Source organism: Protomyctophum parallelum (assembly GCF_964188405.1).
Source record: "Protomyctophum parallelum genome assembly, chromosome: 1".
In the NCBI taxonomy this organism is placed as follows: Eukaryota; Metazoa; Chordata; class Actinopteri; order Myctophiformes; family Myctophidae; genus Protomyctophum; species Protomyctophum parallelum.
In genome coordinates, this window is record NC_139697.1 from 19,995,856 (window position 1) to 20,010,480 (window position 14,625).

The 14,625-nt window shown below is 43.5% G+C and overlaps 2 protein-coding genes across 2 annotated transcripts in view; one reads left to right on the plus strand and one right to left on the minus strand.

Moving 5' to 3' along the window:
* LOC310867021 (cytochrome c-like) overlaps positions 1-14,625 on the plus strand; it is a 453,272-nt gene that overhangs the window by 152,186 nt on the left and 286,461 nt on the right. The gene's annotated exons all lie outside the window — the stretch shown is intronic.
* kcnh8 (potassium voltage-gated channel, subfamily H (eag-related), member 8) overlaps positions 1-14,625 on the minus strand; it is a gene marked incomplete at both ends in the record, with an annotated part of 139,831 nt that overhangs the window by 9,681 nt on the left and 115,525 nt on the right. Inside the window, 3 exons of the mRNA XM_083769261.1 lie at positions 979-1,085; positions 6,353-6,603; positions 10,901-10,939. Of these exons, the coding sequence (XP_083625387.1) occupies positions 979-1,085; positions 6,353-6,603; positions 10,901-10,939 (397 nt within the window). The remainder of the gene's footprint in view (positions 1-978; positions 1,086-6,352; positions 6,604-10,900; positions 10,940-14,625) is intronic.

Sequence of the window (14,625 nt, forward strand, 5' to 3'; positions counted from 1 at the left end):
ATATTATTTAGGCCCCCACAATCTAAAGCTATGTTTCTATGTCAGTGGTTCTTCGATAATAAAAAAAATAGCAGACCTACAAGCTCGTAGCGCGCTATGAGCTTGTAGATCTGCTATTTTTCAATAGCTATAAAGCACCAAAATGGGTTCCCGGCCCCCAAAATGCGCTGTACAAGGTGCCCTTTTTTTCACTTGAGCACCTGCCCCTCTAAATGTCTGTACACGCCACTGCGTGCGTGTGTGCGTGCGTGCGTGGCATATGCATTATAAATTATGGTGGTGTTGGGGATGCAAATAAAACATTCACCCTATTAATCAAACTCACCACCCACGAGAACACACATTTAAGTGAATAATTCAGAGCCATAATGACTGTAAGGTCTGCATAACAAAGGCAAGGATGCCCAGATTGTCTTTTTTTGTTTTGTTTTTTACAATCTTATTTATTTCTTACATTTTATTAATGTATTCAATTAAATTAACATGTAATATGTTCAGTACTCCGTCTTGTCTTATAAATAGTAATATGGAGCTTACATTGTGCCAGTACAAGAATGGTCTGTTTTCAGTGGTGTAAAGTAACCATTGTCTTTTAACTTTTTTATGTTTTTTTTTTACTTTACTTGAGTATTTACAATTTCCAGTAATTTACTTCCACTCCACTACATTTCAGATCCAAATATTGTAGGCTACCAGACTACATTTATTTTAAAACTTTAGTTACTATAGTTACATATAGTAACATACAGTTACATACATTGACCATGCATGCACTTCAGCCCTACTGTATAGGCCTACATTTCGGCATTTGAAAATAGCCGATCTACAAGCTGCTATTTAAAAAAACATTGTTAGTATTTGAAAACTTGAAATGAGTACTTTGCAGTACATTTTGACGCCAGTACTTTTACTCAAGTACATTTTGAATCCCAGACTTTGAGGTATTTTGAGGTATTTTAGTAGTGTGTGCAGTCAGACCTGTAGCAATGGCTGGAGCGCCGGCCGACCCACTGACGGCACACCCGCGGCTGGGAGAGAAGGAGAAGGTCTCTGTCCCCTCACTGTCCTCTGTGCCGTCCACTATCCTGCAGAGAGAGAGAGAGAGAGAGAGAGAGAGAGAGAGAGAGAGAGAGAGATAGGTAGGTAGGTAGGTAGGTAGGTAGGTAGGTAGGTATAGGTAGGTAGGTAGGTAGGTAGGTAGGTAGGTAGGTATAGGTAGGTAGGTAGGTAGGTAGGTAGGTAGGTAGAGTAGCTAGGTACCGTAATTCATGTATTTTTTTTTAAAGCTAAGAGACCCTTTGGTTGTACAGTTTGTAGCAAAATCTAAATATCTTAAGCCCAAACCACAACAAAGGCCTTTCTTCCCTTTCATTGTTTTTGACACGATGGGAACTACCGTATGCACAAAAACACCCACCCAAACCACCCACTTTTTTTTACCTGTAAAACTGTGATGGTGAAGTGCAGTATAATAGGGCTGCCTTCAGGGGATCACATTGGTGTGTGTGCTGTGCATATAGGTAACCGCATTGGTGTGTGTGTGCTGTGCATATAGGTAACCGTATTGGTGTGTGTGTGCTGTGCATATAGGTAACCGCATTGGTGTGTGTGTGCTGTGCATATAGGTAACCGTATTGGTGTGTGTGTGCTGTGCATATAGGTAACCGTATTGGTGTGTGTGTGCTGTGCATGCATAGGTAACCGTATTGGTGTGTGTGCTGTGCATATAGGTAACCGTATTGGTGTGTGTGCTGTGCATATAGGTAACCGTATTGGTGTGTGTGTGCTGTGCATATAGGTAACCGTATTGGTGTGTGTGCTGTGCATATAGGTAACCGTATTGGTGTGTGTGTGCTGTGCATATAGGTAACCGCATTGGTGTGTGTGCTGTGCATATAGGTAACCGTATTGGTGTGTGTGTGCTGTGCATATAGGTAACCGTATTGGTGTGTGTGTGCTGTGCATATAGGTAACCGTATTGGTGTGTGTGTGCTGTGCATATAGGTAACCGTATTGGTGTGTGTGTGCTGTGCATATAGGTAACCGCATTGGTGTGTGTGTGCTGTGCATATAGGTAACCGTATTGGTGTGTGTGTGTGCTGTGCATATAGGTAACCGTATTGGTGTGTGTGTGTGTGCATATAGGTAACCGTATTGGTGTGTGTGTGCTGTGCATATAGGTAACCGTATTGGTGTGTGTGCTGTGCATGCATAGGTAACCGTATTGGTGTGTGTGCTGTGCATATAGGTAACCGTATTGGTGTGTGTGTGCTGTGCATGCATAGGTAACCGTATTGGTGTGTGTGTGCTGTGCATATAGGTAACCGTATTGCTGTGTGTGTGCTGTGCATGCATAGGTAACCGTATTGGTGTGTGTGCTGTGCATATAGGTAACCGTATTGGTGTGTGTGTGCTGTGCATATAGGTAACCGTATTGGTGTGTGTGCTGTGCATATAGGTAACCGCATTGGTGTGTGTGCTGTGCATATAGGTAACCGTATTGGTGTGTGTGTGCTGTGCATATAGGTAACCGTATTGGTGTGTGTGTGCTGTGCATATAGGTAACCGCATTGGTGTGTGTGTGCTGTGCATATAGGTAACCGCATTGGTGTGTGTGTGCTGTGCATATAGGTAAACGTATTGGTGTGTGTGTGTGTGCATATAGGTAACCGTATTGGTGTGTGTGTGCTGTGCATATAGGTAACCGTATTGGTGTGTGTGTGCTGTGCATATAGGTAACCGTATTGGTGTGTGTGCTGTGCATATAGGTAACCGTATTGGTGTGTGTGTGCTGTGCATATAGGTAACCGCATTGGTGTGTGTGTGCTGTGCATATAGGTAACCGTATTGGTGTGTGTGTGTGTGCATATAGGTAACCGTATTGGTGTGTGTGTGCTGTGCATATAGGTAACCGTATTGGTGTGTGTGTGTGTGCATATAGGTAACCGTATTGGTGTGTGTGCTGTGCATATAGGTAACCGTATTGGTGTGTGTGTGCTGTGCATGCATAGGTAACCGTATTGGTGTGTGTGTGCTGTGCATGCATATAGGTAACCGTATTGGTGTGTGTGCTGTGCATATAGGTAACCGTATTGGTGTGTGTGTGCTGTGCATGCATAGGTAACCGTATTGGTGTGTGTGTGCTGTGCATGCATAGGTAACCGTATTGGTGTGTGTGTGTGCTGTGCATGCATAGGTAACCGTATTGGTGTGTGTGTGCTGTGCATGCATAGGTAACCGTATTGGTGTGTGTGCTGTGCATATAGGTAACCGTATTGGTGTGTGTGTGCTGTGCATATAGGTAACCGTATTGGTGTGTGTGCTGTGCATATAGGTAACCGTATTGGTGTGTGTGTGCTGTGCATATAGGTAACCGTATTGGTGTGTGTGTGCTGTGCATATAGGTAACCGTATTGGTGTGTGTGTGCTGTGCATATAGGTAACCGTATTGGTGTGTGTGCTGTGCATATAGGTAACCGCATTGGTGTGTGTGTGCTGTGCATATAGGTAACCGTATTGGTGTGTGTGTGCTGTGCATATAGGTAACCGTATTGGTGTGTGTGTGCTGTGCATATAGGTAACCGTATTGGTGTGTGTGTGCTGTGCATATAGGTAACCGTATTGGTGTGTGTGTGCTGTGCATATAGGTAACCGTATTGGTGTGTGTGCTGTGCATATAGGTAACCGTATTGGTGTGTGTGTGCTGTGCATATAGGTAACCGTATTGGTGTGTGTGCTGTGCATATAGGTAACCGTATTGGTGTGTGTGTGCTGTGCATATAGGTAACCGCATTGGTGTGTGTGTGCTGTGCATATAGGTAACCGTATTGGTGTGTGTGTGCTGTGCATATAGGTAACCGTATTGGTGTGTGTGTGCTGTGCATATAGGTAACCGTATTGGTGTGTGTGTGCTGTGCATATAGGTAACCGTATTGGTGTGTGTGCTGTGCATATAGGTAACCGTATTGGTGTGTGTGTGCTGTGCATATAGGTAACCGTATTGGTGTGTGTGCTGTGCATATAGGTAACCGTATTGGTGTGTGTGTGCTGTGCATATAGGTAACCGCATTGGTGTGTGTGCTGTGCATATAGGTAACCGTATTGGTGTGTGTGTGCTGTGCATATAGGTAACCGTATTGGTGTGTGTGTGCTGTGCATATAGGTAACCGTATTGGTGTGTGTGTGCTGTGCATATAGGTAACCGCATTGGTGTGTGTGTGCTGTGCATATAGGTAACCGTATTGGTGTGTGTGTGCTGTGCATATAGGTAACCGTATTGGTGTGTGTGTGCTGTGCATATAGGTAACCGCATTGGTGTGTGTGTGCTGTGCATATAGGTAACCGTATTGGTGTGTGTGTGCTGTGCATATAGGTAACCGCATTGGTGTGTGTGTGCTGTGCATATAGGTAACCGCATTGGTGTGTGTGCTGTGCATATAGGTAACCGTATTGGTGTGTGTGTGCTGTGCATATAGGTAACCGTATTGGTGTGTGTGCTGTGCATATAGGTAACCGTATTGGTGTGTGTGTGCTGTGCATATAGGTAACCGTATTGGTGTGTGTGCTGTGCATATAGGTAACCGTATTGGTGTGTGTGTGCTGTGCATATAGGTAACCGCATTGGTGTGTGTGTGCTGTGCATATAGGTAACCGTATTGGTGTGTGTGTGCTGTGCATATAGGTAACCGTATTGGTGTGTGTGTGCTGTGCATATAGGTAACCGTATTGGTGTGTGTGTGCTGTGCATATAGGTAACCGTATTGGTGTGTGTGCTGTGCATATAGGTAACCGTATTGGTGTGTGTGTGCTGTGCATATAGGTAACCGTATTGGTGTGTGTGCTGTGCATATAGGTAACCGTATTGGTGTGTGTGTGCTGTGCATATAGGTAACCGCATTGGTGTGTGTGCTGTGCATATAGGTAACCGTATTGGTGTGTGTGTGCTGTGCATATAGGTAACCGTATTGGTGTGTGTGCTGTGCATATAGGTAACCGTATTGGTGTGTGTGCTGTGCATATAGGTAACCGTATTGGTGTGTGTGTGCTGTGCATATAGGTAACCGCATTGGTGTGTGTGTGCTGTGCATATAGGTAACCGTATTGGTGTGTGTGTGCTGTGCATATAGGTAACCGTATTGGTGTGTGTGTGCTGTGCATATAGGTAACCGCATTGGTGTGTGTGTGCTGTGCATATAGGTAACCGTATTGGTGTGTGTGTGCTGTGCATATAGGTAACCGCATTGGTGTGTGTGTGCTGTGCATATAGGTAACCGTATTGGTGTTTGTGTGCTGTGCATATAGGTAACCGTATTGGTGTGTGTGCTGTGCATATAGGTAACCGTATTGGTGTGTGTGTGCTGTGCATATAGGTAACCGTATTGGTGTGTGTGTGCTGTGCATATAGGTAACCGTATTGGTGTGTGTGCTGTGCATATAGGTAACCGTATTGGTGTGTGTGTGCTGTGCATATAGGTAACCGTATTGGTGTGTGTGCTGTGCATGCATAGGTAACCGTATTGGTGTGTGTGTGCTGTGCATGCATAGGTAACCGTATTGGTGTGTGTGTGCTGTGCATGCATAGGTAACCGTATTGGTGTGTGTGTGCTGTGCATGCATAGGTAACCGGAGAAGTCGCCACGAGTCAGAGTCGCCCTTGTTCTTTTTCCGCCGACCTCGCACCGACCGCTCGGTGGGGCGCTTCTTGTATTCTTGTGTTTGTTTTACCGAGAATACGTTTAGGAATACGTTTAGGTTTAGGCATAGTTTCACTTTTAGGAATAATATTCGGTTTGAACGTTTTACCCTCGTTTCTTTCATAAAAGTGTATATTAAATGTGTCTTTTAAATGTCCTGAGGAATTTAAAATGGAGGACTTGGTCTTTTTTCTGCTTTTATTATCCTCATAGCAGTTTTTGCATGGGCCTGTACTTTCGTTGAAATGTACAGTATACCCATTCTACATAATGTGAATACAATTTCCAAGCAGTCGAGCAATCAGTTTACTTATAGGTCACATTTAGGAATACCAGGCTGAGCATATAGCTCTGCTGGCTGTACGCCCGGGGGGCGAGTTGGTAAAAGGGGCGACCTCTCCAGTATCCCATGCATATGTCCCATGCACTGGTCTACAAGCTCATAGCGCGCCACCGAGTGGCGCGCTAAGAGCTTGTAGGTCTGCTATTTTTGAAAAATCGAAGAACAACTGAAATTTTTAGAATCTGATCTCACGTCAGAATGGCTTAATCAGACCAGTGTGTGTCCAGCGGAAACCTCGTATGAATCTGATTTCAGGTCAGAATGGGATAAGAGGAAGGGGGGGGGGGGGGGGGGGGGAGGAAACTATATAGCCCACCTGGGGCTGAGGTTGGCCGGGTCCAGGGTGGCGAGGCCTGCGGCGTTGTTGTGGAACTGCGTCTTTTTCCGGAGGTTCTGATCATTGGCCGTCGGGCCGCGGCCACCGCGGCCGTGGCTCCGCTCCGACGACGGGGACGCCGCCTCGTCCTCCTCCTCCTCCTCCTCTTCCTCCTCTTCCTGTTTCTTGTTCTTCTCCACGATGGACGGGTAGCCCTGGAGGACGCGTCCGTTCCCCCTCACACCGGCTGGCTGGAGGTGAAGACGAGAAGGGAGTATAATGACACTGTACTTTAGTTTACAGTACGAGACAGACAGACAGACAGACAGACAGACAGACAGACAGACAGACAGACAGACAGACAGACAGACAGACAGACAGACAGACAGACAGACAGACAGACAGACAGAGCGTCATACGTACATACATACACTCACTCACTCACTCACTCACTCACTCACTCACTCACTCACTCACTCACTCACTCACTCACTCACTCACTCACTCACTCACTCACACACACACACACACACACACACACACACACACACACTTTTGTAATGACCTTTTTATTTTTGTTGGTAGTCAGACAGCCAGCAACCCAAAAAAAGTCTCTAGTCTCAGTGACACATCTAGGGGGCCGCAATCTGCATTCAAAGATTTTCCTAGAAGCTTTGTCATTGGTCGATTTGCCTGTCTGCTTCCTGATTGGTTATAGTCACTGCGACCGTTTTTCCCCCCGACCAATGCCAAAGCTTCTAGGAACACCTTTGAATGCAGATTGCGGGCCCCTAGATGTGTCACAGAGACTAAATCATTTTTGGGAGCGTTCTACCCATTGCTGGCTATAATAACAAAAAATAAAGAGGTCATTAATATTTTGACATATTATTGCTTATAGCAGCTTTAAGAAGAAAAGAAAAGACACACAAAAAAAACCCCAACACAACAAAAAAGTAACGACTATCACAACCCTGAGCGAAACGGTCTATTGAATATGAAAATGTGCTAAAGTCTTTTTTAAGTGCTTTAAGGGCTCGTATGAGGTGAGGTGTGGTGAACTTTGGAGGCGACCACATGGGTGAAGGTAAAATGGCTGAACTTTGACACCGTCTTTAATGAACACCAGAGAGCCTTTTCATCACTGAGGTCAGGGGGGGGTCAGTAAAGACCTCTGCAACTGATCACCTGCGAGATTATCCATTATGATCAGGTAATATTTAAGAGATGAGGTCCCCTCCCTATGCTTGTCTCATCAATCAATGGCGCCACTTCTACAATCCTCAGAGGAAATTACACCGTCGTGAGGTTAATGGTGCCAGCTACTAAATTGATTTTCCTTTCCCTCTTTTTTTTTTCTTTTTTTTTTGTCGTCGCTGTGAAACACCTGACTAGATGATTACGTTTGCATATAACAGGTGCTGGAGAGAGAGAGAGAGAGAGAGAGAGAGAGAGAGACAGAGAGGTTGAATGGCGAGATAAACCAAAGGCTTTTCAATCAGACCCATCTGTGTCCATGGCAGCCTTGATTTAACCCATTTTGACCTGAGTTCAGATTCTAAAAATGTCAGTTTCTATGTCAGTTGTTCTTCGATTTTTCAAAAATAGCAGACCTACAAGCTCGTAGCGCGCCACTCGGTGGAGCGCTATGAGCTTGTAGATCTGCTATTTTTCAATAGCTAAAGCATAACACAATGCTAACACCCATTTAGGACTGAGAACAGATTCTACAAAATGTCTTCTAACAGTCATGACAGTTTTCTGAAAAACCTATGTTTCTGTATATCATTGACTTTCAAACTATTTCATGCCAATTAAGGACCCCAAAATTATATGTAATTGGCCGCTGACCCCCATCTGAAAATATGTTGTTGAAGGGACACCCCGCAGAAGCAAAGATTTTAGTTTAGAAAAAAAACGTTCGCTCTGAAAGAATATTCAAAGATTTGTGCCACATTTTCACGATTTCTTCAACACAATGCTTAACCCATTTTGGTGTTAGCATTATGTTATGCTTTAGCTATTGGAAAATAGAAGATCTACAAGCTCATACCGCGCCACCGAGTGGCGTGCTATGAGCTTGTAGGTCTGCTATTTTTGAAAAATCGAAGAACGACTGACATAGAAACATAGCTTTTTTTCAGAAAACTGTCAGGATGTAGAAGACATTTTTAGAATCTGATCTCAGGTCAAAATGGGTTCCCGTCCTGAATAATAGCTCTATCGCCGCCAGCAACGGTAATTCATTCCCCAACAGTATTTTCTCAGCCCCTGTTCCTTCACTCTGAACCCCATACCGGCCTCCAAAAACACCACTTCAACACCTGTTGATCTCCTCAGCACATATTATATTCACTACTTAAAGATGGAGTGCCGTGATTTTTTTCCACACTTAAACATGATCATCAGGTGTATTTAGGTGTATATGAGGTATAATTTTTTCAAAAAAGTGTACAGTATTTGTTAAAATGATGGTTTTATGTGGACACACCCACCAGTTCATTAGGTATGCGTGAGTTTAACCATAGCACCACCCACCTAATCCAGTCCCTCCGCCTCCTCCTTTAAGACCACCCACTTGTCCTAGTCCCTCCCCCTCCTTATAAAAGGACAGCCCATGGCTCTGCCCTTTTGTTTACAAAATGGCAAATTGGTGTCTAATGTAACAAAAACTCATGTTTTTGTGAATGTTAGAAGTGAACACTTCCAATATTTCTGAGATATCGTATAGGCACCATTATGCACTTATACTGCCACCATCCATGTATAGGCATATAATCCATGCATCCATACCATATCAGATCTGTTTTTTCTGATTTTTTATAATCATTTATTTATTTCCTCCAATTATATTGACCCTATTGTCGCAATCAGCTCAGCTCATCATCCAATTCGATCATAGTTTAACAGCAGAAACAATTAGTTTGATAGATCATTTAGCCTACAATATATTGTAGGCTATTGATTTCCTCCAGCTAAGCACCCTGGCATTAAAACTGTCCTTTATCTGACTGCGTTGAGTTTCAGCAAAAGTCGCCAGATTTAAAGAAACAAGCGGCCAGGTCCACAAAAATAAGTCACAGAAATTGCCGTGAATATTTATGAAAACGTTTCAACAACACCAATCCTTTTAACAACATATTAATCTGAGGGTCCTTCACATGAATCATTGGTCAAGTCAACCACATCTCCCCTGAAAGTTACTTATATGAAAACAAGCTCAAGTCGCTTGTAATAGCCAGACATGGCAACATGACATCCAGCGCGACACAACATACTTCTAATTCTTGACTTTACAGCCTCGTATAAGTATTAGGACCTACATACATATTGACTACAACAGCCAACAAGAATGCACACTGTGACAAAGCCCGACCACTGTGATTATAAAAGAAACAACCTACTCCTTGAGAACAACAAGAGCAACTATACAGCAGAGCAGGTAGGCTATAAGACTGGTTTGTTGTGGTTTCCTTCCTGAGGACCCGACGTGAACATTTACTTGCTTCCAATCTAACGAAAAACAGTCTGCTCTGCTGTGAACTGGTAATGTGTGAAATGACTGTTTGAAAATCTGCCACACAGTTAGACACACACAGAGCAGCAAAAGCAAACTGGCTGCGCTGTTCAGTTCACACGTGTGTATGTGGCAGGCAGCTCCGCCCACAGAGGTTGTCGTATTTAAAAAATATGTATAGAGGGGGAGGTGCGTGTGTGCGTGCAATATTTTTACGTCACACTATCCGTGTTTACTTCATTGGCCCGTTTGACCGTCAAGGGTTCAGCCTCCAGGAAGAAACCCTAAATACAAAGTTATTACACCATTGGACATAAAAACGACTCCAGGGTGTCTAATGAAGTACTGTCACCCCATAGACACATGAAAAGCTGGAAAAATACAAAATTTGTGGCACTCCATCTTTAAAGGTATATTCAGTGATTTCACTCAAAAAACCTTAGGTTTCGTTTTTGGCTATAGGTGGCAAAGCCTTTCATCCAAACAGGATAGAGAGTCAAAAACGAAACCTAAGGTTTTTTGACCCCCAGGGGTTAACTGGGGACAGGGAGGAACACCTTATATGGTCAGCACACTCTATAGTAGGGAGGATTATCACAACAAAACAAAACAATAAGTGATATTTGAATTAAGTGAAATCACTGAATATACCTTTAAACTCTTTGTAATAATAAACGATTGAAGTGTTTTGAGAGTGAGTATTTGAGTGATCAGGTCAGGTGATGCCTGCATGGCAGGTCAGGACGGTTGTTGTTGTTGTTGTTGATGCGGCAGACAAGAGGAACTGGTGTAAAGGCTATAATCAAAAAGCTGTGGATTATTAGCCATCAGCAAAGCAGGCAAAGTTGAGAGAGAGATGTACAAAAATCACACTCCCACATCATACACACTCACTTTCCTGTCACTCCCGGCCAATCCCAATTGTCGTCTTCAATTTTCTGCCCATCACTTTTTATCCTCAATATGTATGTGCGTGCATGCATGTGCGCGTGCGTGTGCGTGTGCGCGCGGCGCTCGCTTTATTCCTGTACCTGAGCATCGATTGAAGTTGCAGACACTCTGGACTTGACCTGGAGGAGAGCCAGAATAGAAACATTACTCAGCCGTTGATAACAGAATCCAAGGCATGGCTTTCCTTCCCTCTGTTTGAGGTGTAGTATTTCACACGAAAATAGCAGAACCGTATTACACTAGACTACAGTATATGTGTCACACCCTCTCTTTGGTTTGCTTGTGTTTTCCGTCCTTGGAGTGTGCATGGTTGAGCCGCAGGGCTCCATGTCTGCTATAGACCAATCCATGGAGCGGTAATGCCCCACATTAAGCTTCGCTTAATGTGACACCTCAGCCATGGCGCCCAGGGCACCCCTCCGTGGACTAGTCTATAACAATGACCGCCACCGGCACTTGGATGTCTACCTGCTAGCCAGCCTCCAGACACCATCATTCTGTTCTGCTTTTAGATTTGCCATGGGTTACAGATCTGTGTGTGTGCGTGTGTGTGCGTGTGTGTGTACGTGTGTGTGTGTGTGTGTGTGTGTGTGTGTGCGTGCGTGCGTGCGTGTGCGTGCGTGCATGCGTGCATATATGGGTGGGTGACCTCTTTTGTGTTATTAGTTTGTCCTGGGTTTTTGGTTTCCTTTGTTAGGTATAAGAACAGGTTTGTTTTGTATTTAGGCTTCACCCTGTAATGACTTTTGTCTTCAATATACAAATAAACCCTTCATTCTTTGGGATAATACACACACAGAGAGCACACAGCCTGGTTCATGTCAGCCCTGTGTGGTCACCCTTTTGTTGCATTGCCATACAACAATATACGCTTGCTATTCTATACTCTGTACCAAAGAGTTTAGGAGCAACATACTATAGGGGCTGTCACTCCACGCTATGAGCTTTTAGATCTGCTATTTTTCATAGCTAAAGTACCGTATAACATAATGATTAAAACACCAAAAGGGTTTCCCACCCAGAATGGTTGAGCAGCAGACACATGGACACTCAGATAAATAAATATAATCCTGCTAAACCTATATTCTTGAATTTGACCATCCACTATATACGCACTACCCAAACAAACACCAAATAAAGATACAACACTTATTCTCAGATTATTATCCAATACCTATAATCTAATCTAAGAAAGCAGGAATTATACAAAAAACATGACCCAGTGCTCTCACATATCTAATACAGAGAACCAAACAAAGTGCATCACTGCTGCCAAAGACCACAGGTGTTTGAACTGAAGGCCTTAAGTAGTCTCTTCAAACCAATCACTGAACCAATGGCGATTGGTCAACCAGCAATGAGGAAATGGTCCGCACCTAGAAATGAACACAACGAGTCCCCAGTGAGGCTCGATCTCCAACGTAGAGGCGCTCGGCCATAGTGGTAAGAGCGGGGACTGCAGGCGGACCCGTGGAGTTATGACGAGGAAACCCTGTGCAGCTGGGCTTTAACATTGAGCGCTCGTTAGCACTTCCGCATTTTGGACACCAAAATGTGGTGCTTGTGTGTGTGTGTGTGTGTGTGTGTGTGTGTGTGTGTGTGTGTGTGTGTGTGTGTGTGTGTGTGTGTGTGTTTGAGAAAGTGGGACACCAGTGTTTGGCTTGTGGAGAGGGCCACACCTGAGTGTAATTACACCACCTCTTGCTATTTCTGCACTTCATTATCTCTCTCTCTCTCTCTCTCTCTCTCTCTCTCTCTCTCTCTCTCTCTCTCTCTCTCTCTCTCTTTCCTCTCTGCTCCCTTCCCTCTTTCTTAATGTTTCCCTCGATGACTCCCATTGTCTTTCCCCTTACCTTGCCATTTCCCATTCCTTGCACCTGACTGGCTCCCGTCGCTGCCCGCACAGAATACAAAACTCTGATGCTGGCATTCAAAGCAACCAAAGGTATGGCTCCCCCATATCTTACAAGTATGATTGAACCCTACAAACCCTCCCGCGCACTCAGATCAGCCAACGCAGGGAAACTGGAAGTACCCTCACTAAAAACGCCGGGACAACGCTCCACACGTCCCAAACTCTTCTCCCTTCTGGCTCCAAAACTGTGGAATGCACTTCCTATTGCAGTCAGAACTGCAGCATCACTCCCAATCTTCCGCCGTAGCCTGAAAACCCACCTTTTCAGACTCCATCATGGCCCATAGCACTTACCCTAACCCCTTACATAGCATTTCTGTTGGCTTAGATAGCATTTGACACAGACTTATAGCATGTTATGTAGACAGCACTATAATTGTATTGTATATAGTCATAGCACGCCATAGTACATATGTATAGCATAGTAGTGAATATGTATAGTTTATTATGTATAGTGTATGTATAGTTTCATCATATAGATATTCCACTGTTACCTTCTTATCTTACGCATGTTTCATGATAAATGCTTTTATGTGATGTATTCCCATGCTTTTGTTCTTGCCTAAATGTAAGTCGCTCTGGATTAAGAGCGTCTGCTAAATGCCTAAATTGTAAATTGTAAATTGTAAATTGACTCCCTGCACTCACTCTCACAAGCCATTACCTAGACATTCGTCTCGGGAACTGTCACAAGCTTGTAAACTGCATTGCTCTCCTATCGCACTGCCCCGGCTTGTATCCTAATAAAACAACCACCACGGCAATATAGCCGGCAAGTCCCACTTGTAATCAGTTTAACTTCTTTTTTGTGAAGTACGAATATATTCGTACCCCCCAGCTATATATGGGACGTTATCAGCCAGGTGCGACCATTTCCGTACCCTCCATAACTCGGAAACTACGAGCGCTGTCCTTGGTGAGCGTCAGCCATCCAAAGTTCGGACATGTCATTTGTGACTTTGTCTCGCAATCGCTCCCAACATGTAAACGTTTCTGGCGAGTGGAAATTGGAATATATTTAGTCTTAGCTTTAGTCATCAGAGCTTAGTTTTCATTTAGTTTTCATCAGTAAAAAAAGCAGTCGACGAACATGTTGTAAACGGTGTGCGCTAATGCTAACGATAGCCAATGGCATGTGTGCATGCATGGGGCTACAGCGGGGAGGAAAGCGATCCTCTTAACCCTTAAGACCCACGTTCATTTCTACTTGCAAAAAATTGATTTCAACCTTACTACTACTTTGTACTACTAGGACTAAGACTAAAAATATGTTAAAAACAATAAAAAAATAAAGTTTGATGACATTTTTATAATAATTATATAATAATATAATAAATTAATAATTTACATTTGGGGGATATCTTTCACAATAATGAATAAAACATGTTCTAGACATTCTAATGATCTTAAAAAAAAATATTACAATTATTTTACTTACTTTTATTGGGGTTAAAGGTCAAAAGTCATAGGTTAAAAAATGTTCAAAATTGTCCAGAACTTTTTAATTTGTGTGAATTTCAGCCTCTGTGGGGGTATTTATATGCAAATATCATGACCAATGGCATTGAAATGGCATTGCAATGAACATCACTGATGACGTTTAGGTGAAAAAAGAACAGAAAAATAATAATAATTAAGTAAATAATTAAAATAAAATTGTTGCTATAAAGCAACGCTGGGTCTTAGAGGGTTAAAGTGAACGCAGGCGCTACAGGCACAGCTTAACTACACTATAATGCTACCACGTAGCAGCACAGAAAGAATTAAAACACCATTCTAAAACAGGTAGTCCCAATACTTCATTCTGATTGGCTGGTTACCGTCACGTGACCGGTGTAAATTTCACCGATAACCCACTCCTTCAATCACTTTGTATCATCCTGCAGCCTT